The 24,506-nt window shown below is 45.7% G+C and overlaps 1 protein-coding gene across 1 annotated transcript in view; it reads left to right on the forward strand.

Annotated features, from left to right (window-relative positions):
• The window catches only part of NELL1 (neural EGFL like 1), a 3,594,225-nt gene that overhangs the window by 769,423 nt on the left and 2,800,296 nt on the right, over positions 1–24,506 (forward strand). Inside the window, exon 5 of the mRNA XM_085643606.1 lies at positions 4,851–4,947. Within this exon, the coding sequence (XP_085499732.1) occupies positions 4,851–4,947 (97 nt within the window). The remainder of the gene's footprint in view (positions 1–4,850; positions 4,948–24,506) is intronic.

The following is a 24,506-nucleotide window of genomic DNA, read 5'->3' on the forward strand; positions in this document are numbered from 1 at the left end:
TTTCATTTTCTAGACGAAATGGACCATAGATGCAAGTGAGGTCCCAGTAGTCTTCTGCAAGGCCTGGCAAATAAAAATCCAATCCTCCCTCATACGACGCGCCATGGTGATCACATGCGGCAATGCTGTTTTAGGGATTTATCCCTTAATGGAAAACGTAGTTCTACATCATGCAATCTAGTCTTATAACTCTAAGAGGACATCCTTAAGCCAATATGATGATGAAACAGGCTCACTTGGGTCTAGAAACCCCTCGCTTGTGATTGGTTGTACCAGGGAAGGCGTCAATGTCTCCCTTCCGTGTTGAGGCCAGCCTTGCAGCTCTGGCTTTATCGAGGGCAGTCCATTTTTCATGCAGCTACAGAAGTGAAGGAAGTATTTAGGATTTAAAATATTAATAGTGCTAAACTCTGGCGCGCTCCTTTGACTCTCAAATTATGTTTATCGGGATACTGCTGCGTTCTGTTGTTTAAACACAAGAAAACAGACTCTGCGCAGTAATCTCGCGGTTCAACTGGTAATGACTTTCCTCTGCTGGTTTACAGATTTCTTCGTTTGTTGAAAACAAAATGATGGAGTGAAATTGAAAAATGAATTGAATTGTTCTGTTGTGTGAACAGCTGCAATCGTTTCAGTGATCCGGGGCACGATCCTATTAAAGTGTTTTTGCTTCTTGTTCTTCTGACTGCAATTTCGCCTTTCTGTTCAAATAGTTCCTGTTCTCATTTGCAGACCCCACTTCAATGCGTTTATTTTTAAGTTGTTTCTAGTGAGAAGGGTGGTGTTCTCGCGATGGTCAGGAGTACAGGCTGCGGATGATTCCCTGTATATGAATAGCGTTCCTGGGATCAGTGGTGGCCTTTAAGTGCAGGCGATGCCTCGGTATTATCTGCCATCAGTGTGGTTCACTTACCTAGCACCAGCAGGCTAGTAATCGCTATCTACATGGAGGGTTTGAGTCCTGAGTGGAAGACTAATAGCGGCCACAGCAGTATGTCCAAAAGTGCCATCTTTAGAGCCCTGTACATAAGGCCTGGGTGTGGTTTGACATGAGTGATCTACTTGTGGCTGCTGCCAGAACCCAATTCATGTGGAGTCACTAGGGTTTGTGTTGGACTTGGCCCTTTCTTCAGTCTCATTCCCAAACGTTTTGCCTTCAACTCTTCTGTTTAGCTGACTTACTTTCCTGCTGGCCTTTGGACTCTGCACCATGGCCGTACTTGAAACCGAATCTGGCCCTGGAAAACTGCTCGGCCGGCCCCCCTGAGGGAAGAGGGGAGGAGCAGCCGAGCAGTTTGCTAGGGCTGTTTCTGCTGATTGTGTTACAGGGGGCCGATATTGCCTGCCCCCGGTAACGAAAACATGACTCAGACCTGCTATGGCAGCCTGTGTATGCAGTTTTAAACTGCCATTGCAGCCTGTGTGTACATTTTTAAACTGCCATTTTGACCTGGCAGAAGAATTATTTTGCCAGGCCCAAAGCTCCCTTTTAAATATATGTAAGTCAACACGGTAGGCCTTGGACAGCACAGATGACAGGATGCAGTGTATTTAAAAAATTTGACAAGTACTTTTTTTAAAGGTAGGACATGTCATTTTACGTTTTATATGTCCTGGTTGTGAAAAACTCTTTCATTGTTTTTTCACTATTGCAAAGCTTACGTCTACCATAGGATAACATTGGAGTTACCTTATTACATATAATAAGTTGTTACTTCCAAATGGACACAGGTAAGAAGTTATTAATTGGTGTCTTTGGAATTGCAATGAAAACGTCTGTTATCGAAAAGTTGGTTTTTAATTTACAATTTTCAAAATGCCACTTTTAAAAAGGTGACATTTTCCTGCCTTAGCCATCTAGTGCATGCAGCCTGTCTCTGGGTCACATGACGAAGCGTATCTGACAGTTGGGCTTTGTGTTTTCCTCCTAGACAGCCATACTCAATAGAGGGCTTAGATGTGCCTGGATGGGCCATCACCAGCAGGATGGGAGGGTGGAGCTGGGCACAGCCCTACTTACACTTGAATATGCTGTGTCCTGCCTCCACACATAGGGCTGCGTACTCCCTATAGTTAGTATGTAACCAGGACAGGGAATGCACAACACCTGTGCACTTCAAAGGAAAAACTACAAAAGCTTCAACCACTTCAAAGGAAGGCCTAGGTATAAATATTGGGCCCCAAACATCAACTCTTTATTACACCTCTGTAGCTGTGGAGACTCTGCCTGGAAGAGGGAGTGTTGTGATGCTGAATTGTCTGCCACCCTGCTGGACTTCTGCCCTGAAGCACTAGTGCACTGCTGTGCTGACCTGATACCGGCTGCCCTCTTGCCTGGGTGAGAAGGAATGGGCCTGCATCTATTGAACTCAGGACCCCAGAGACACTCCACGGCTGGCCTCCTGACTATAGCATCAGCGACATAAAGCTCCAACCTCTTTGAACCCAGCACATGCATCTCTGCCATCTGTGAGTCCTTCTCTACCCAGTGGTGTCACCCTAGTCCTTGACCTTTGCAAGTGAGCCTAAAGATACTCCGCCAGCAGATCTGTGGATCCAGCAGAGCTGACACATCTCCTCTGCTGTGCAACCCTGAGGAGAACCGAGGCATCGCCTCTACTGTGTGGATTCTCCCAGCTCCAGGACTACACATCGACCTCACCGCCAACATTGGAAATGGTGCTGGCTCTCCCTTTGCAAATCTCTCATCGATGGCAACCTCAACAATGATGCAGGTTCTCGCATCACAGCTTGCAGCTCCTCAGAAGAGACTCATCTCCTCAGCTGCACGACACGTCCTTGATGCGGGACCTTGCCACACCCTACAGCCAGGATTTAAGATACCCTTGTTCAGTGGGCCTAACTGGGTCCATTTTATGATCCGGTCACCATTGCGGGCAGCCTGAATTTGTGGCTTTGTCTCAGTTCAGTGTGATCAGATATCCACAGTTGGCTTTGTGCTTTATTGTGCCATATTCACTAACATCTTTAAAATTGCATACCTCAATTTCTACTGATTAGGATTTTGTAATTTTGGTCTTTTACCGTTTATTAAAATTTACTCAATTATGGCAAAACAAAGAGAACACTTGGCAACACTGATAGCTATTCACCACCAAACATTAGAAGTTATTTTACAGAATGATCGAATAATGGATTCATCATATACATTTTTTCATCACAATTATGTGCATACCCAGAAACACCATTTACTGGCAGGTGTTTGAGTCACTGAATTACTACTACAAGCGCTCAAAAACCCGAGTGCCATACCTAATAGGTTATGATTACATGTAAAAGATTACAGAACTTGTTAAATAACTGTAGAGTAGTGTCTCTCTGCCCTAATTGTATTGAGTAATGTGGGATTTCATCATAGCTGGATTTGAGTGAATAGTAATCATGGAGAATTCTCACTTATCAGTATTGTGAAACAACATTTGAAACATGCAATCTAAGAAAGTAAATAGTATGATGCACAGATTTGGCCCATCATTACAGGTGTCAGGACTTCGCCTCCTCCCTTTACCAAAGCATGAGGAGCGTCTGTCAGGCTGGGTAAAGGCCAGCCTGAAAGACATTCACTATATCTGGGTCAAGGTCAGGCATTCAAGTGCTTTTCATGCGCTAATGCACCGCAGTCTGGCAGCCTGAGCCAATCTTTCTGGGCTCAAGATTTCACATCCCTGAGGGGAGTGGCATAGCCCTATAGGTCCTCTCCCTACTGATAAGTGGGACCTTCACCTGAAGTGCCCAGGGCTGACTGTTTATCACTGACCACTTGTCACAGAGTGGGGGTCAGCACTTCTCCCTGACCCCATCCCACTCTGTGACAATTTAGGGACGGTCCTCCGTTTATTGCCTGACCCATGTGAAAGTCAGTCTACTAAAGGAGGCGGTGAGTTCTTCCATGATTACCTTGCCTCCCCAACGCCCCCAGCAACTTATAAAGAATTTGTGCTTCTCCTTTCCACCAACTGCTGTCACTTATGTGACCCAGTACATCCTCGTTGAATATTGTGTGCATGTGTGTCTGTAAAAATTAATGTGTAGTTGTGCATGCATATTCTGAATGGTTTTATGCGTATGTGCTTGTGAACAATGGGTGTACGTGTGTGTGCACGCTTCTGAATGGATGGGTGTGACTGTGAGTGAGTGTGCATGTAAACGGGTGGGTGTGAGTATACGTGTGTGCTTGTGAGTGGATGGGTAGACATGAGTGTGCTTGTGCATGCCTACCCCACTACTCATCCACATTACGAGCCGCAACTGATTATGAAAACCTAAGTGCACCATCAAACTGTGACTTTGTTTGAGTCACTATGCTGAGCGTTTTCATAAATTACTATGATGAGATATTTCATAAAAGCGTTATCTGTAGTCTCGCCATCTCTGCATTGATTACGATATCTTGATGGGTAATTCTTCAATCATCTAAATGCTTATGGTTACTTGTGCACAGGAACATGGCATTACCCATCTTGGAAATGAAGTGGACTGCCCTGCATGATGCTGTCAATCTGTTTACTGTGTGAAGACACAATTTTGTAACTCATTGTTTTGGTAAATAGTTCTCATACTCCGTGGGGAGGAGTCACAACAAGAATCCATGTTGTAAAATTGTCATCATTCTAGTGAACCTTCCTAGTTCCAGCTCCCCATAACATCTTAATAATTGTCTTGTATGTCATAGAATAAGCCTAATTTCCGAATTGGAACAGGTAACCAGATCATGTTTGGTATCTTTGGAACTGTACTTAAAATTCCTCTCCTATAATGACTGTACTCTCAATCCAATATAGTGTTTTACTGGCCACAGCACACATACTTGTTTCCTTCTTCCTCAACAGAATTTATGAACGAGTGGTAGACCCTCCTGATAACAACCTGACTCCTGGGAGCAGCTTATGGCTTGGACAACGTAACAGGAAGCATGGCATGTTTAAGGTAAGCCACCCTTCCATTACTAGTAATGTTATTTTAAGTTAATTTATATTTATATAACGCACTGCATAGACATTAAAAAGAGGGTTGTGGCGCGTATGCACTGTGTTTAAACTATGATACTGATAACTAGGTCCAGAGCAGAAATTAGTAGTAACACTACTGTATAAGATTGCACAAATATGTTTCACGCCTTGTTTTAAACAATCACAGTTCTGGTTGGGAGTACAGATGAATGGGCATTTTGTTCCAGGCTGTCGTTATCACCGAGAGCATCTGTCCACTAATTTTGACTTTTTAAAAAGTGTGGACGTCAAGCAGATATTGAGAGGAGGGCCTCAATGTTCAAGAGGGGATTTTGTCTGGAGAATATATTTCATGTAGTTGTATATCTTGTCACTGTAAACCACGTTAAGACAAAGAAATATTGCTTCATATAATCAGACATCCAGCTTGCATTTAAGAATGTAATAATTAATTTAATATCCCCCCAAAAAATATTTTCTCTAGCAAATGACATATTGGCAATATTTCTAGCCTTTTTGCATTTCACTCATTTCCCATCTCTATTTTTATTCTTCTCAAGACCAGACGCATTACACTGGGCCAAAGAACATGTCGGCATGATCATATTAAAGAGTTAGAACTACCATTTGCAAAACTTAAACTATTTTGCCAATTGCCAAAATGGCAAATTCTAGGTTTCCAGACAGACCGGTAGACCTCTGTGGTGTTTCCACACGCCTGATAGTCTGTTGGAGTGCCCACGGTGGACATGTGCAAAGGGAGTTTTTTTAAACGTTTGCTCTCCACTGCAAAAATATTTTTTTTCTTGGAGAAGTCCCTAGCCCCATCTCTTACCAAGCCTGGAAAAATACTCTCTCGCATTTTTGCATGAGGAACCTCCCAAGGGGGAAAGGTTCTGACACATATGTGTTAATATTTAAAAAGATATTAATTTTCCGATTATCTTCTGGGCATTGATTGAGGAAGCCCCCCTTTCCCGTCGTAGGTCAGAGATTTACTCCAACAGATGCTCAACAACTCTGCAATCGTGAATCCAACATGTGATCTGAAGGTTTCTCTGATCCTGTTTCTGTTTTCCATTTCCACCCGCACACTAGTATTTTGCACCAAGCCTCCGTGAATCCAACTCACACTACTTACACATTTCGTGCTCTAGGTAATAAAATGTGTAACTTCTTAGTATAGCTGCACCTGGCATTTCAATATCAGCCCAGCAGCCATTCCCCATCTGTTTCACTTTCATTATACATACTGGTCCTTTTAAGAATCCTAGCCATGAACTGCACTCATGGTAATACCTCAGCATCCTAATATCTTACAGTTTATGGCTGTGACATACTTAAGGGAATTATTCAAAAATATTCACATCCGGATTATGGCAGGATGGTATTGTGCAACATTCTTAAAGTGATAGTCTGAGTAATTCAATAAAATTGCTGCTGATTAAAGTGCCTCTGCGGCACTAAATTGCTGAGCAATTTGCAATTGCAAGCAGCCTCAAGTGGCGAGCACTTGATATCTGATGCAACAAAAACAACATTTAAGCAGTCGTTTAAATCAAAACGTCTTTCCATTTAATAAAATGGCTCGTGCGATAGTGATACGCTTCTTGAGATTGCAGGATCTTCTCCATTATCAAGATGGTCGGCTACCCACTCGTCTTGCATTGATGCTCGCGGTGCGTCAACTGATTATGCATTCAGCGTTGCAGCAGAAGCCGCAGTTACTTCTCTGAGTCAGATACAGATACAAGATGAAGTGGGATCAGATGAGAAAATTGACTGCGGCGTCCTGCTAACGGAGGAACGAAAGGCGGATCTTGTTCACTGTCCTTTGCAGCTATGCAGGACTGCCCACCAGGGTCTTCCTCCTAGACATTCTCACTAAATTTACCATGTGACTTTAGCTCATCAGTCACAAAATCTTCCAGTCCTGGTTTTTCATTTAAAACCCACTGTATGCTGGTAGAATTTCTCATTTTCTTCCTCAGTGTAACAATCTGACCGAAGCATTAGGTTGCTGTGATGTGCAGAACTTGAATCTGGCTACCCTGATGGCCTGGGTCATCTGGCAACCAAATTCGTAGCAGCCACATGCCATAAGAATCCATTTTGGCCAGTCCTGGCAATGTGGCAAACAGCATTTTGGTTTCTGGGGCTTGCAGTTTAACTTTTAGAATTATAAGATGGATCCTGCAAATTCCATTATAGAGAGTACTGCAAAGTAAACAAAACAAGACCTGATAAGGTGACCTTCGTTTGAGGAGTATACTTGGCAGATATAGGACATTGTCTCACTTTGCAGACAAACAGTGCTTAATTTGTGTCTAATGGAGTTGCAGTTGGTGAGCTCCAGCCCTACTTTTTTGGCATCAGGACTTGCTTTTCATCATCCTATTTTGACCCAGAGCAGGAGAGAGAAAGAGAGATAAGGGAGGCACGAGAGATAGTACAACAGTGACAAAGGAAGAAAGGAGGGATGAAAAATACAAACAATAAAAGTGAGATAAACAGAGAGGAAAGGATGGTCGAAGAAATGAGGTTTGTAGACCAGGCAGCACTGGTATCTGTAATCCTGCCATTCGGCTGCATCAGCGGTGAGTTTCTAAGAAAACCTATGGGCACATGAAAAGGAGTATTCTGTGCCAGCATGTAGCTGCCTTGTTGCTTTTTTCTTTAAAAAATATCTCATCTCCTTCTCACAGTGCCACAGACAGATGGTAAACATATGTTTATGGCCACATCAAAGGAGATGTCTCCTCGGATTCACCCGTCTTCAGTCCTTTCTTTCTGCCGCACACCAAAGTCTGAAAAGGCTGAGATCTTACACATTAGTAAATTAATATTTTTTGCACATTAACACTTTTGAAGCAGAAGGGTAGCTAATGATATGCAACAGAACTGGCAGTTTTTATTGATCATAAGCAAAGGAGACAAATGCCTCTTCCAGCAGCACATATCTGCTTCAGTGTTCAGCTATCTGTCTTGCAGGTTTAATGGCATAATTGGTTGCATTTTTTATGTTGCCTCTGAGTTCAGCGCGCCTTGTTGTTTGTTAGCCCTCGCGCGAGATGGAGTGTGTGCCGGTTTCTGCACAGCTTCCTTTTACAGCAGTCTATTTACATGCCCAGCACGACTCCTGCCTGCTCTTTTGATGCAATATTTTTGTGTTCACGAGAGAGAACACAGAATATTATATTCAGTGTAAAACGAGGTGTTTGGAGATGCAAACAAGGTTGACGTGTCTCGGTATTTATTTAAATGTATCGCTCCTCTTAAAACCTAAGATTGGTTGCCAGAATGGGGGCAAAGCAGCAATATTTCAGTCCCCTGCCTTCCTCAGCAACTGGAAGTGTTGGGTCACACCCATAACCTTTACCGTAACCAGGGACCTGGTCAGGAGTACTTGGGGCGGTAGGAAAGCAATGGGTTGTGTTGAAAGCCACGTACGAGGTAGGTGAGTTAGGAGAGCGTGTGTATCACCACCTAATATAATATAATTATATAATTGATATTAAAATTAATAAAACATATAATTATTGTAAAACGTGCCGTAGACAGTCCTTTTTCCACATTCAACCTTTTTTGTGAAATATGAATTCTGACTGTAAAAGCCCCCACAACATGTGCAAAGTAGGACCAAGTACCAACACCCCTGAGGCAATGGCCGCTCAGACCACAGGCATTACTCCCAACATCTCACACTTTGAAAGGGCTATAACCCTGAGTGTTAGAAATGGGGCCTCTAGTTGGCAGTGGCTTGTACCCTGTCCAGGTAGGGACCCTTCCTTCTAGTCAGGGTAGGTTTGTTACACACCTAAGATAACCCCTGCTCACCCCCTTGGTAGCTTGGCAAGAGCAATCAGACTTATCTCAGAGGCTATGTGTAAAGCATTTGTATATAACACATACAGTAGCACAGTAAAAACACTGCAAATGGACACCACACCAGTTAAGAAAAATAAACACTCTTTATCTAAACAAAATGCAAAAACGACAAATACCCAACATGCAGAACTCAAGATACCACTTTTTAAAGGCTTGGGCAATTCTGTGCACAGAACTCTGTGGATGCGTTGATTGTAGCACATAGTACCTTTGATGTGTCAAAATCCAAGACAAAGAACAGCCGCAAAGGATAGATAAGTTGGAAAATACAGCGATGCGTTGGTTTATGAGTTCCAAGGGAACGGAAGCGTCAGTTCTGCTGCTAGCAGTAGAAGTGTTGCAGTGATTCCTTACTGTGAGGAGAAGCGATGCGTCGAAATCTGAATTCTGGTCCTTTCTGCGGGGCAATGCGCTGGAAACTTGAAGTTCAGGTGGGATGTTTGCAAAATCCGGACGCGCTGGGTTCGATGCTCTTAACTGCGAACAGGCGCTGCGTTAACCCTTCAGCCACAGCGTAGCGCTAAAATTGTTTTTGAACCTCACAGCTGGCCCTGCGTCGGAGTCAAAGTGGGTGTCGCGGACATCAGAGGCACGGTGCTCGGGACTCGGGCTGCAGCGAACTTGGAGCCACGCAAACTGGTGCAGAGTTGATTCTCCCAGCTGTGAGCAGGCGCTGCGCTGATCTTTTGGCCGCAGCACGGTGATGCATTGGTTTTTCAACTGCATGGCAAACGTGTGACGGGAAAAACCATCACGGAAGTTCGCCACATGGATTTCCCTATTCTTTCTGCAGGAAAGCTACCTCCAAGGGCCCAGTACTGGAATTGGCACCACTTGGCAGATCAGAGCTTCAGGCAGAGGAGTCCAGCGGCTGCAGGTGAAGACTTTGATGGCTCTTAGACTTCTTGATAGGAGGCAAGCACACACAAGCCCTTGGAGAATCTTCTCAAGCAGGATATAAAGCAAAGTCCAGTCCTTTTCCTCTCCAAGACAGAACCAGCAACTGCAGACCAACTTAGCAAAGTAACACAGCAAAGGAGCAGTACTCCTCTTGGCATCTCTCTAGCTCTTCCTCTTGGCAGGCTCCCCTCTTGATCCAGAAGTGTTCCAAAAATGTGGGGTTATAGGCCCAATACTTACACCCCGTTTGGCCTTTGAAGTAGGGAAATCTCAAATAGTCTTTGTTGCGCACAGATCCTGCCTTGCCCTGTCGTGGCTGCAGACACATCATTACAGGAGGGGTGAAGACAGCACTGTGAAAGGACAGGCACCGCTCTAGTCAGTTGCAGTGACAACTACTTCTACCACTCTAGCTTAGGAAGCCCTGGTGATGGGCAATCAGGATATGCAGGGCCCACCTCAGCTCCCTTTGTGTGACTGTCTAAAGTGAATGTATAAAAAGCCCAACTATCAGTCTAAACCACACCTGGAGTCCACAGGCAGGCAGAGGCATGGGATGATAAAGCAAGAAAATTCCCACTTTCTAAAAGTGGCATTTCCAACCACACGATTTAAAAAACACCTTTACTAAAAGATATGTTTTTAAATTCTCAGGGAGCCCAAACTCCAAACGTCTATCTCTTCCCAATTGAAAGTTACACTTTCAAGATGTACAAGGCACCTCCAATCATAACGTATCAGATAGATAGTCCTTGCAATAGTGAAAAACTAAATTGGCATTATTTCACGATCACGACATGTACAACACACCAGTACAGGACATGTACACCACACCAGTACATGTCCTACCTTTCCCATCACTTCGTCCTGCCCATGGGACAGCTTTGGGCCTACCTTAAGGGTGACTTACATTTAGTAAAAAGGAAGGTTTGGGCCTGGCAAGTAGGTGCACTTGCCAGGTCGACATGGCAATTTGAAACTGCACTTCCAGATACTGTTGTGGCAGGCCTGAGACATGTTTGTAGGGCTACTAATTTGGGTGGCACAATCAGTGCTGCAGGCCCACTAGTAACAGTTGATTTACAGGCCCTGGGCACACACAGTGTATTTTACCAGGGACTTACCAGTAAATCAAATATGCCAATCATGAATAACCAATTACAATTACAATGTAGACAGAGACCATATGCACTTTAGCACTGATTAGCAGTGACAAAGCTCCCAGAGTCCTAGAGCCAACAAAAACAGGTCAGGAAAAATGGGAGGAAGAAGGCAAAAGGTTTGGGGATAACCCTGCAAAAAGGGCCAGGTCCAACACTGAGCATGAATATTGCCAGCATCATTTTCTGTGTCAAAGTGCACCTACTGGGGAACATCAAGCCGAGGAGATTTGGTTAAGAATTTTCTTCTATTTTTCTTGTATAAACTTCCATAAAGCTCTAAAGCCTCTGCAGCATAGTTTTAAATACTTTTTTCTTTGTTTCTTACAAAAGACCTTGGTGCAATAGTGATAAGTGTGTAATACAGATTTGAAAAAATGTGCACTACAATAGTATTCAATAAATAAATGTAAAAGGAGATGTACACTGATACTTATAATTAATGAATTAAATGGTAGATATTAAAAAGAGGAACATTCAGATAATTAAAATTAATAGTTGAATAGTGATAATCAATATATCTCATATGACAAGCATCCACAAAGATTCAAGTATATTTCAACTACTGTACATTTCATACTTATCTAAGGTCCCCTAAAACTGCATAAATAAAACTACAACATCAATCCTCCCACCCACAGTTACCCTTATAAAGCAAAGCAGTCCTAAATAAAGTGCCAAAGTGTTCCACAGAAACAAGTGTGCCACTGTAGTATTCATTATCACCAAGTATATCTGAATTGTCTCCTTACATTGCATCACTAGTTGCTTGAGGAGTCCACACAATAGGGAAGGTAATCGCTACTCCTTTAAGGTACAGATGCAGTTTGTGTGCACCAACACCTAGTAGGGAAATCTAAGTGTATGGTGAGAAGTCATTTTCCTTTATCTTATATATTATAATCGAATAATCATTGTATTGATTACCCCTCAATGAAATGTGACCTGTAAATAGAGCCAGTATGAGAATAAAATCATCTTTGTCTCATCTAAAATTATTTACATTTTCTGGAGACATCTTCGCTCTTCCTTGTAGATTTGCTCTATCAGCAAGTAAATCAACAAAGAAAACATGTGTAGAGTTGTAAGTAATAAACCCAACAAACTACAGTCTGGTTACAGGAAAGAAGACTAATGGCTAAGACTGCCCTCACTGACCAAGTAAAGCAAAGAAGAGGCTATTCAGCGCTACCCTTAAATGTCATCCAAAGTATGAGGCACCCCTAGCTGGGCCACACTAAGCACAATCCATATATCCCCCTCCAACATACAATCCCCCAGGAGAAATCCAGTCAACCTCAGCCACCATTCTGCTGTTTAACTCAAGATTGTGGCCTAATGGCTAGAGCTATCTACCTGTAGCTTGGGAACCTAGTTTGAGTCTCGCAGGGAAGCTCAACATGCTGTGATTCTGGGAAAATCACTTGATCATCCTGTGCCTAACAAAATGAATGTGTCCATCTGTAGCGCAACTGGTGCTTATGTAAAGCGCTCTGATAGTTTCGAGTTGAGTTGCTGCTATGTAAAACTCCCTCCCCCCCAAAAAAAAAGAATATAAGGGGTACCTTTCAGTTCTGCAAACCTGCAGAAGAGACTAGCTCTCATCAGGATGCAGTGGGCAGTATGAGAGTCCAAATAGTGAGGGGTACATTTATTTACATCTATTAGATTCACAAGGCTCATTGCTGTGGACAGTTGAATGAGAGATTTTTTTCTCATATATTGAAGAATGTCCCTGTAAAAAATTGGAGTTATTGTTTGAGGGGAGTGGGAGCCTTACTTGAACATCAACCACAATTCTTGTTAGGTAAACCACAAAAGTCTCTAAATCTACCCGTGCCTAACCCTGTGGCTTGGCAGAAAAGCAGTTAAAGCTTAACTTACAGGCAATGTGTAAAGAATATATGCAGCACACAAACAGTAATAAAGTTCAAACACAACACAAAGAAAATCCTAAACCAAGTATGAAAAATATGGTACATTTCATTAAAAAAATGATACCGAACCAACAAACATCCTATCAGTACAACTAGAGATATTCAATTTAAAACATTTAAAAAGATTTACTGGCACATGCATCAACATAGGGTTTTGCGATTCCTTAATTGCGATTATTAAGGAATCGCAATTAAGGAATAGCAAAACCCTATGCATGTAGGAATCGCTAAAGAAATAGCGATTCCCACAAATTCCTTAATTGTGACTCGCAAATTGAGAGTCGCAATTAAGGAATGTCTTCCCATTCATTCCTACGGGCCTCCAGGCCCATAGGAATGAATTGGAGATTGCGGGAGCAATTTGCGAGTACCAGTAGGTACTCGCAAATTGCTCCCGCAATTTCTATGGTACAAGGGTGTCAAAATGACACCCTATTGCACCCATGAATGTGAACTATGCACAAATGTTGCATACACACATGCCCTAAGGGCATGTGTGTGTGCAATATGAAACTTAGAAAAAAACTAAAAATTGCATTTTTTTTTAAGTTTTAGCAAATTACCATGAAGTCCAGCTTCATGGTAATTTGCTCCCGCTAATAGCGAAATCGCTATTTTTTACACTTTAATGCATTGCATTTAAGGAAACTCAATTTGAGATTCCTTAAATGCAATCGCAATTTAAGGAATCGCTATTTTGAGATTCCTTAAATTGCGATTTTTGCATTTGGGATGATGCATCCCAAATGCAAAAATACCGGTCGCAAAGGGGCAGATTCTGAGAATCTGCCCGTTTGCGACCGGTTTTGGCTTTCATGCATGTGCCTGTTAGTTCCTAAAAGCATACGTGACTTTCGCAGTCATCTGGTCATGTAAGACCGGGGGAAAGTCACAAGTTCAGACTGCAATAGAGCAAGACAAGGCTAGTCCCACTGAAAAAGTTACCTTCTCAATCAATCGTTCATTCAATCATGGGATTTTATAGCATGGCTACTCACCCGTGAGGGTCTCAAGATAGTGAGGGTCTCAAAGTCCGTCACAAGGAGTTCCACTTGTGGTGAAGGGGGCTGTGAGAAGCAGGAAGGGCATCGGAGGGATAGGGTTAAAAAGAGAACTAGGGTGGCTAATGTTGACCATTGATAGAGGTATATTTGTTTAATCCCTAGTCCTCTTTTTAACCCTATTCCAGAGTCCTACTGAATAAAGTCTACTCGGACCCCGGGGATAGTTGTATTAACCGTTTTTTGCACTTCTTAGCACTCTGACACTCACTGACCCCTTTTCTTCGCTCATCATTGAAAAAAACTCAGCTCCTCCCCATTGGGGAGTTGTAGCCCACACCATGGACCTTGCAATCCGGGTGTGAGGAGGGAACCCAATAATGAAGCATGTCACCCTCGGGGAGTGAGGGTTCTTGTCCTAAAAGGATCTCTTTCCTGGCAGCTACATCACATACATATACTAGTGACTACACAGGACATAACTTAGATACATGAGATCTATCTGTCTTGTTCCATCTGACAACCAGACGTACACATTGCTTATTTTTATGAATAGGATTAGTACGTTTCTGCTTTAACCTATCCCAATAGATCCCCTATGTGAAAACAAGCATGTGAGTAATGACTACTCTGAACAGATTACTATGGCAAGTCCATGTGGGGGCATGAAAGTGCCTTGACTCCATGACTCTTGTTTTATTTAAAGGTGGTTGTTGTGCCATGTTCTAGAACTTTAGACTGACTAATAGGATCCCCATAGGAACACGTAGGAGCAAATGGGAATACAAGGTTCTACTCATTGGCAAGCCTGTTGTTTGGGTGTAATTGTCTGAAGCCTGGCAGGATTGTTTAAGGAGCTGGAGCAGTGAGAAGTTATGCATCCTCTGAGGGTCTTTGTGAGAGAACCTTTGAAAGGACACGTTTCTGGGAAAGTTGTTCAACAAGTAGGCACACATTAGCTGTGTATGAGCCACTAGTAGATGGGGTTTCCATACAGAAACCTGCCTTCACCTTTTCATTAGGCAAATGGCTTTGGCGACATGGTAGAGGAACATATTAAAGGCAACATGTTTAGCCACCACGTACGACTACCTGCCTACCCCACTTCCCAGCTGGAAAAAGGTTTTTTGCAATCACTTAATGTATCTAAGGTAGCTGCTACACTTAGTCTGGAGGCTTGACAGCTTAACATTCTGAGTTCAGGCATATCCAAACTTTATTTTCCTATCTTGAGCAAATTCCCCGTTCTATCCTATGGGGACAGATAGCCTTACAATAGTGAAAAACAAAATTGGCAGCATTTCATTATCAGGACATGCCACACACATCAGGGCCTTTCCTACCTTTCACATACACTGCACCCTGCCCACAGAGGTACCTTGGGCCTACCTTAGAGGTGACTCAATTGTAAGAAAAGGGAAGGTTAGGGCCTGGCAAGTGGGTGCAGTTGCCAGGTCGACATAGCAGTACCAAACTGCGCACAGACACTGCCGTGGCAGATCTGAGTTACATTTACAGGCTACCTATGTGGGTAGCACAATCAGTGCTACAAGCCCCCCAGCAGAATTTGTTTTACAGACCTAGAGCACACACAGTACACTGTACTAGGGACTGACTAGTAAATCAAATAGGCCAATCATGGAATCACCAATCCATAAAACAATTTAAAGGGGGAGAATATTCAAATTAGCACTGATCATCTGTGGTAAAGTGCCCAGTCATAAAACCAACAAAAACAGGTCAGAAACAGGAGGCCTAAAAATCTAGGGATAATCCTGCTGGATATGCCAGGTCTAACAACGGTCACTCCAGGATGACAGCAGTAGCGAGGTTATCATTATCTATTTGGATATTGCGAGTATAGCGAAGTCCACTGTATAGAGGTGATGCTCATTTGTATTCAGAGCGTGTCTAAAATTCCCTGCAAAAATAATAACAGTGCTGAAAACTGGGAACCGACTTTAACAATTCAGCCTTAAGCACGGGTGCAGTTTACCCACAATCAGAACACCACTTGCCTTAACCACGCATGTGCCTTTGTCACAAATATGCATGATTAAGGCAGTCGGCGTTACAGCTGTGTGGGCTAATGGGAGAGGAATCAGACGGAATTCGGAAGGAAGGACAGACCGGTACGTGGCTGGGTATGTTGGACTGGGACTGGGGAAGGTGGGGTAGGATTTAGGAATGGGGGCTGTTTTTAGGGCTCAGGGAAGGGGGCTGGAGTCAGAGTAGTTTTTAAGGAGCTGAGTTTTAGGGCTGAGGTTAGGGGATGGGAAAGGGGCAGTTTTCAGGGCTGGGGCAGTTTTTAGGGCTCAGGATGGGAAGATGGGGTCTGGGTAGTTTTTTTGGGGTAGGAGGTTGGATTTTAGGCTCGGGGTAAGGGGTCAGGGTAGTTAATAGGGATGGGGTGGGTAGATTACATCGCAGGAGAGCCGATTTTTAGGGGTCAGGTCAGGGGTGCTGGGGTAGGAACTTTACCAAACATATACCTTTACCAAAAATGCCTTTACAATGAAATTTGTTGCAAGTCATGCATAGTTCCTGCATGTGTGGTAAAGACGCTGTCATTGTAAAGACCACATGGTTAAGGCATGCATGGTTTTTGCATGCATGGTTGTGTTATACAACCTTGAAAACTGGTTTCCAGTTGGCAAAAATGTGCCATTTACCTAGCTTCTCATTCTACCTGAGCTAAAATAAAAACTTTCAATGCAAACGCTACACTTCTTGACACTTTTCATTGGACAAAATGAAAATAAATGCAAAGATGGTTCAATGCCTAGGCTGTTGAAAAAACAGAGACGACTACTTCGGGTCTAGTGGATCAGCTAGTGGCATTTACACCTGGGAGATGAGGCCCTATCACAATAGTGCTGGATATGTTGGGAGGAGGAGGAAGATGGCATTTTACTGTAGCATCACCTCATTTAACATGCAGTTACATTTGCAACTTGAAAAAGTACAATATTTCTTAAATTCCAGCGTTTAGGCTTTTATTCCAAAGCCAGCAGTATGTATTATGTTATGTGAGACTTTGAGAGTATTCTTAAATTTAACTGGGTTAAAAGTACAGATGATTGGCCAATAGGCTTTGTTCTCATCACAATGGCTTGTTAAAGTTGCGATTGGGTAGTCCACCATTGTTGGTGGTATGGCCCTTGGGTGATTGAGCCCAAGCCTCAGTGGTACCTTTCCACTGTTGATGGCTCGTGTACGTGGATCCAGGCAGAAATAAGGATGAGACTGTACACCTAAAAATGCCCTTCTTCTCAATGTGACTGGGCAGTAATTAAACCTGAAGTTCAGTGAGGCTTGTATAAGATTATTTACCACTTTAGATTCGCTCGCACTGGTATTTCCCGAATGACCCACAAGACTGCAAGGAATAATCCAGATGACTGATTAGGAAATCGGTGAACATCAAAATAGCCTGCCCCCTTGAGATCTGGGAAAGATTGGTTCTCTTATTATAGTAATATATCATATTGACCCAGTTCTCAGATCCTGCATGATGTTGGAATGTTGCGGCTAATTCCTTGCACTTCATCATATGCGTGCCATTTCACACGATGAACGTAAAGAAGTCCCTGTATAATACAGCAGATGAGCTTTAATGTGCTAATAATTTGGCCAGTTAATATTTCATAAAGTTGAGACTCTTGAAGTTGTAATCCTATAAATGATTCATCGCGTGTTATGTTAGGAGGTTTGATACTGTTCTGCTCCACAAGAAGTGGTGCAGGTCTCTGAATACTGAGCGGAGGGGGAAGGCGAACAAGGAGGTGCGCATGCCCACAAGTGAAGTCTAGGCAAAACGTGGCCTGGGTACATTCAGTTCTGTCCTAGTAGTTTAAAGGTACACCGTTACAGGATATGCCCCTGTGCACAACTGTAAATTGAGATTGTAAATTAAGACCCCCCGGGGTGACAAGTCACGCTTTAGAAGACCCTCTGATTTTCGCTGCGCGAGCTGCATCGCATTTTATGCTGCAGCGCGCGCAAAGGAATTCGTTTTATTGATTTAAATGTGTACTTACCTCCGTTCATCCATATTCCGGTGTTTACATACCCCCACCCTGCCCCTGCCCCGCCCCGCCTCACCGCCCCACGGAACCCCCTCCACAGACCGCTACTGACCTTTAGGAACACTAATCAAATTACAACATTGATTATGAACCTAATTTAAAGTTCAGCAAACAGATTGCGCCGTAACAAACGTGACAGATATCCTGTCGTCGTATTATAAGTGCATTATAAACTATGGCCTTGTAATACAGCAGGCGGGATATCAATCACATCTGTGAAAGAGTAACTCATCTACCAAACTCTAAATCAGTCACTAGGTTATCAAATTCAATACACACGTTCACCTTCTTGCTGATTAGAATAAGTATGCAGTAACCTGTTGAACCATTCCAGATCAACACTCACCCTCTACAAATAAAACATTCTTTAATGTGAAATTAAGAAACATACTTAATATTTATTGTGGTTTTCGTATGTCACCTAATTTTCTATTTTACAAATGAGAGTGAGTTGGTTCTGTGTATTTGCTAAAGCTTTTCGAGCACACACATACACAAGCACACACTCACTCACTCTCTTTAACTCCCCTACACCTTTATTAGTGCACATACACTCCCACACATGCAACTGCATTTATATGCAGTAAATCACACACACAGATGCTCCTGCATTGACGTGCACACTCATGTGTGCACATACACAACCATGCACCTTCACATGATTATACACACGTGGATTCACATCCCCATTGAATTCATTTCCACACCCACCCCTACTTTGGCAGGTAGCCTTTTCTGTCTTATTAGCTTCATTGGCAGGAGTCTCTGCAAAGATGTTTGTTTGGTAAGTGATGATTCCTGAATGCCGCACTTAGATCACCGTCAGACCAGCAGGTCTATTTCTGTTTTGTGGCGGCCGGCACGGATCATGGGTGTCGGAGCGGCAGAGGGGTAAAGGGGTGTAAAAAAAGAGAAATAAATGTACCTTATCACGCAGAAGAGGACTAGACAATGGGCATGATATTCTGCAGAACATGCAAAGTTCACATTACTGTTTGACCAGCCCAAGCTAGCTGGCCAATCATTCATTCGCACTTAGAGTGCCCACCACTCCTCGCCCTACTCTGTGAGCAGAGCAGCCCGCCCCACCCCGCAAATCTGCCACAGCAGGAAAAAATAAAATGATAATAACATTCAGTTATTATCATTTTATTTTTCCTTTACTCTGCTGAAAAGCAGTGGGGCGACGGTCCTCCGCCTTAGCAGAGGAGCTGCCACTGGTTCTGTTAGATTGAATGCTCCCCACCCGGATTTTAATTAATCACTTTGAAGTTTTGCAAATTCTTTCTAGAGCACTGGTACTCAATACCCATCACCAGTTATTCACTAATTCCCAGGCCTCTTTCCTTGCTGTTGTGTGCACATTCTCCTCCTTCCCAGCTTAGGTCTTAGTGAACTGTCTGTCCTTTTCTGGGCACTCCTTTGCACATCTGACCCTTCACCTGCCTCTTCATGGGCCGTAGAAAGCTTTCTCCAGACTGAATATTATTGGGTGCAGCCACCTACTTATGTCAAGACCCCGTCATCTGCTCTACATGAGCGCATCATCTGATAAGTGTATCGGCAGGTGTACAGAGCTAGTGGTGATGATGCTTCAGCAATAGCCTGTTCAGATTGTATAGCTTTGGAAGATAACTGTTAATCTGTGGAGTGCTCCGAGGAAAAAAAGGCACTAAAGTTACTGAATGTATCTTTATTAGTGGAAGCTACTTGTGAGAGAAGAGGGCCCAAGATCAGAATCAACAAGCTCACACACACACACAATCACACACACACATGCTCTCTCTCTCTCTCTCTCTCTCTCTCTCTCTCTCTCTCTCTCTCTCTCTCTCCTCCTCCTCTATGAATTCCCTCACTATCAAGCTCCATCAGTGCCGCTCATTTCTCCATGACCCTTCTCTCACATGCATTTCATTGGTTGAATAGCTCTACTCAAACAGTGCAGCGTGCCAGAGTACGGTACATCACACACTGTTAGACCTGTCAGCCCTAGGGTGGTCTACCCCGTTTTTTTGCCCTTGTGCCTTATTTTTTCCGCCATCTTTTTGTTGGCCCTTGGTCTCTAGGCGCCTTAGCACTGCTAACCAGTGCTGAGGTGCAGGTGCTCTCTCCTACCAACATGGCTGCCACAGGCCCCTGCTACTGCAGAGTGGCCATCGCGCACACATACTAGTAGTCAGGAGCCAGCTGGGACACTGGGATACAGTATCTTTTTCCATCCCGCCTTTTTGTCCCATAGACTATTATGTGGAAGCTTCTGGAACCTTCCAGCCCTGGGAGGGATTTTGCTTTGCCGCCTTTGCAGGAGGGTCACCTGACCTGGGGGGTATAAGAGGAAAGGAGGGAAACCTGACTAGTCAGTTGGGGCACCACTGGACCTGGGAGAACCTCTGCCGGAGCGTTGGTGGTAGGGCCTAGGGGAGAAACCTACACTACTGGGACTGACTGAGTCTAGGCTCTGCTGTGCCCAAGTTAGATGAGGGACTCTGCCTGCCTACTGATCTTGCCTGGTAAGGGGGCAACCCAGGGGACCATCTCCAGTGTGCTGCAGGGACCCACCCTGCCTCTGATGACTGACAACTCAACCCCCCTCTTCCCCCACTAAGCCTGCCAGGGGAACCTGCCATCTACTTCCCCCCTCAGACCAGAGCTGACCTGGACTGTCGCTGTGGGCCCTCCAATATCTGCAGGTAAAGCGCTGAGACCCCTAAGCGCTGTGCTGTGATAGAGCCCTATGTCACCTCTCAGCGCTGCTGCGAAGCGCTCCCCTGTTCAAGCACTGTGTCCCTGAAGCGCTCCCCGGTGCAAGCGCTGTGCCCCTGAAGCGCTGCCCTGTTCAGGCGCCATACCTCTGGAGCGTTGCCCTGTCCGAGGCGCTGGGCCCGTGAGCGCTGTGGGCCCAAATCACTGCCGCGGCCCGGGAGCTTGCCACCACCACGTTCGCCTGTTGCGTCATCACCGCCGCGGCCCTGAATCCTGTGGAGGGCCGCCGTGATAGTGAGGAGGCCTGCCCCGGATCGAAGAAGCCGGCGTGGCCCCATTCACGTGACGGAGGGAGCGCCGGCCGCATCACCCACGGGAGAGCCGCGCAACTATTGGCCAGAGCGGCTGCACCCCTCAGCGAGTCGCGCAGGAATTGGCTGCTGCAGGTGCGGCCTGTGGAGACTGCAGGAAGAAGAAGACCGTGCAAGGTGGAGGCCGGCCCCAGAGTCCCCGGCCTCGCCCCCGCCTGGTGCGGACGTCGCCGGGAGCCCGCTCTGCCTGCGCGGACTCCCGCCTGGCCTGGAGGCCCTCCAAATAGGTAATACCCCCGGGCGGGAGGGAGCAGAGATTGCGGGGACCGCGGGGGCTGCCCGGGAGTCCCTCAACGTCTCACCCGGCAGTCCCGCGTCTGTCCCTCCTCCGGGGACTGCAACCGGACCCGATAGGCCCCGTGGAACTCTCACCGAAGAACGGCTGGGCCGATGACCTTATCCAGGAGAGTTGACCCTGAGTCACGATCGATGCGACCCCTACTGCCCCTCCTCTCATTGCTTGGGCCTGAAGTTCTAGGAAAGGGGTTGCCTGTACGGGGACGCAAGGGATTTGGTCACTGAGGGGACTTAACTGCTACTCTGAGCCTTGAGGATCCCTTGATAGGAATAAAGTGATTGTTACTGTGAAATGCACTGTTTTACTCTTTAGGCTGGATTGGTTGTTACACTGAAATACTCTGTTTACTCCCTGCGATGAATTAACTGTTGCATAGAACTGCACTGAGTCATTGCCTGTAAGGAATTAATTGTTGCCCTGCAATGCCCTGTCCCCTTTGATTGAAGGGGGTATTGGATGTCCTGCAAACACCTGTTCTATTACGTGAATGAATTGTTCGCTACAATTGAATCACCCCCATTAGTGCTAAATGAATTGTTCGTTCTCCTGAAATGCGCTGATGTACTGACCGAGAGGGAGGGATTGTTGCCCCGCGGTTAGCAGGGAAGTCTACTGAAATTAATTCATGGTTATTGTGATTGAACTGCATTATTCCTGAAATTAGTTGTTTCTCCCTATTTGAACTAGATATAGAATCTTGTGTTTTTACCAAACAACCTGTTGTGGCGTCCTTCATTGTGTGCACATGGCTGAATCTGGGTGAATGAGTGCTGCACTAGTGCTTTACACATTGCCTTCGGGTGCCTTCCTACCTCGCGCCAAGCTACCGTGTCGGAATTGGTGACCCCAGTTCTAACACACACCCATTATACAGAGCTAATAAATCAGTCTGTAGGAAATGTTACATAAAACAATGAGCAGCACAAGGTGTAGGAATCGCGTTACCAATATTAGTAGGCACTATATTTCAAGAGTATTTGATTTGTAGAAGTACAAACTTAAAACATACCATAGTGGTCGGTTTTACCAAACAACCTGTTGTGGCGTCCTTCATTGTGTGCGCATGGCTGAATCTGGGTGAGTGAGTGCTGCACTAGTGCTTTACACATTGCCTTCGGGTGCCTTCCTACCTCGCGCCAAGCTACTGTGTCGGAATTGGTGACATCAGTGACAATGTGTTGCCAGGGAGACATTCCAGGGCAGGCAGTAGTGTGTCAGCAGGGAGTGTGTCGGTGGAGGAGTATGAAGACAGGAGGGAAGAGAGGCAATTGAGGTTGGAGCTTGCTAGGATGGAGGAGAGAGAGGAGAAGAGGCTAGCCATGGAGGAAAGGAAGCTTGCGCATGAGCTCAGCCTGAAGGAGTTGGAGTTGAAAGCATTGCAGCTAGGGGCGCAAGGCAACAGGAATGGTGGCAGCGTACCCACTGAGGTTCCACAAGAGCCTAAGTTCCATCTACCGAGGGAGGTGGTGGCCAGTTTTAGTGTTGGGGATGACGTAGGTAAGTGGCTGGCGGCGTATGAGGTGTCCTTGGTAGCCAATGGGGTGCCCAAGAGTTACTGGGGGGGTGGTCTGTACCGATACATGCCTCCCATGGCGAGGAACACACTCTTGGGCTTAGACAGAGAGGATCGAACCAATTACCCTGTCATGAAGGAGGCCCTGCTTAGGAAGTTTGGTCTCACCCCAGAGAAATATCGTCAAAGGTTCCGCAACAGCCATAAGCTTCCCACACAGAACTGGGTGGATTTTTGTGATTATGCACGTAAGGTCTTAGAGGGTTGGGTGCGTGGCAGCGAAGTGAGCGACTACGAGGGGCTGTACAATCTATTTTGAAGAGAACACCTCCTCGATAAATGTTTTCCAGAGCTACGCCAACACCTGGTGGACCGCAAGCTGACCGACCCTCGGAAGCTTGCGGAGGAGGCAGATACCTGGGTTAGCACCCGGGTGTCCCACAAGGGACCCGGGGGAGACACTCAGAAGGGCGGACAGGGCGCACCCCAGAAGAGAGGAGGGATAAAAAGAAGGAATTCTTCAAGGGCCCACAAAATAGACCTCAAGGGAAGGGGGTAGGTTCCCCACCTCAATCTGGATCACCGAAACCCACTTACCCTGACAAGAGTCAGCAGCTCAGAAATGTCCGGTGATACGAGTGTGGGGTGGTTGGGCACTACAAGGGGGATCCCCAGTGCCGCAAACGGTCCCCAGCCCCCACAGGAGGTAAGAGCCCCGGGGTGGCTAGTGTGGCGCTGGGGGAGGAGTTGTCCCTAGATGAGGGGGGTGAGTGGACCGGCCTGACTCTGGTTTCACTGGGGGATAGAGAGATGGTCCCAGTGACCCAGTTGCCCTCGAACACTGCCAAGTACTGGCAGAAGGTACGGGTTAACGGGGAGGAGGTGGAGGCTCTGAGGGACACGGGTGACAGCATGATGATGGTAAGGCGTCAGCTGGTGCCCCCAGAGCAGGTGATTCCTGAGGTATTCCACCCGGTGGTAATGGCTAATAACAGCCTGAGTCATTACCCCGTGGCCCAAGTTCCCTTTGAGTGGGGAGGAGTCTCAGGTCAGTTGAGAGTTGCTGTCAGCCCTGCCATGCCGGTGGATTGTCTGCTCGGAAACAATCTGGAACATACCGCCTGGAAGGAGGTGGAGTTCAACACTCATGCTGAGATGCTGGGGTTACCAGTATGGACTTGCGTAGTCACGAGGTCCATGGCTGGCCGGCGAGGAACTCGACCCGGGTTGGAGCCTGGAACAATGGCCCAGCCCGATGCTGATCAGGAGGACGTTGTGGGAGACGCACCCTGTGAGATGGATGGGGAGCCCGTGGAGGTGATCCCGGAGTCCGCAGAGGTGGGTGTTGTTCCCGTGGGGGACTTGCCGACCCCTGCAGAGTGGCAGGTGGAAGGAGGGCCTACCCGGGAGAAATTTTGTCGGGCACAGAGGGAGTGCCCCACGCTTGAAGGTATACGGCGACAGGCCGAAGCCCAAGCAACGAACCACGAGACCGGCAATTATCATATTTACTGGGAGGATGGTCTCCTATACAGTGAGCCTAAGGCTCCGGTGCATGGGTCATCTAGGGCCTTAGTGGTCCCCCAGTGCTACCGGGACTTTCTGCTAGAATTGGCACACGAAATACCACTAGCAGGACACCTGGGCCAGGACAAAACCTTTGCTCGGTGGGTCCCA

This window comes from Triturus cristatus, chromosome 3_1, assembly GCF_964204655.1.
Source record: "Triturus cristatus chromosome 3_1, aTriCri1.1, whole genome shotgun sequence".
Taxonomy (NCBI): domain Eukaryota; kingdom Metazoa; phylum Chordata; class Amphibia; order Caudata; family Salamandridae; genus Triturus; species Triturus cristatus.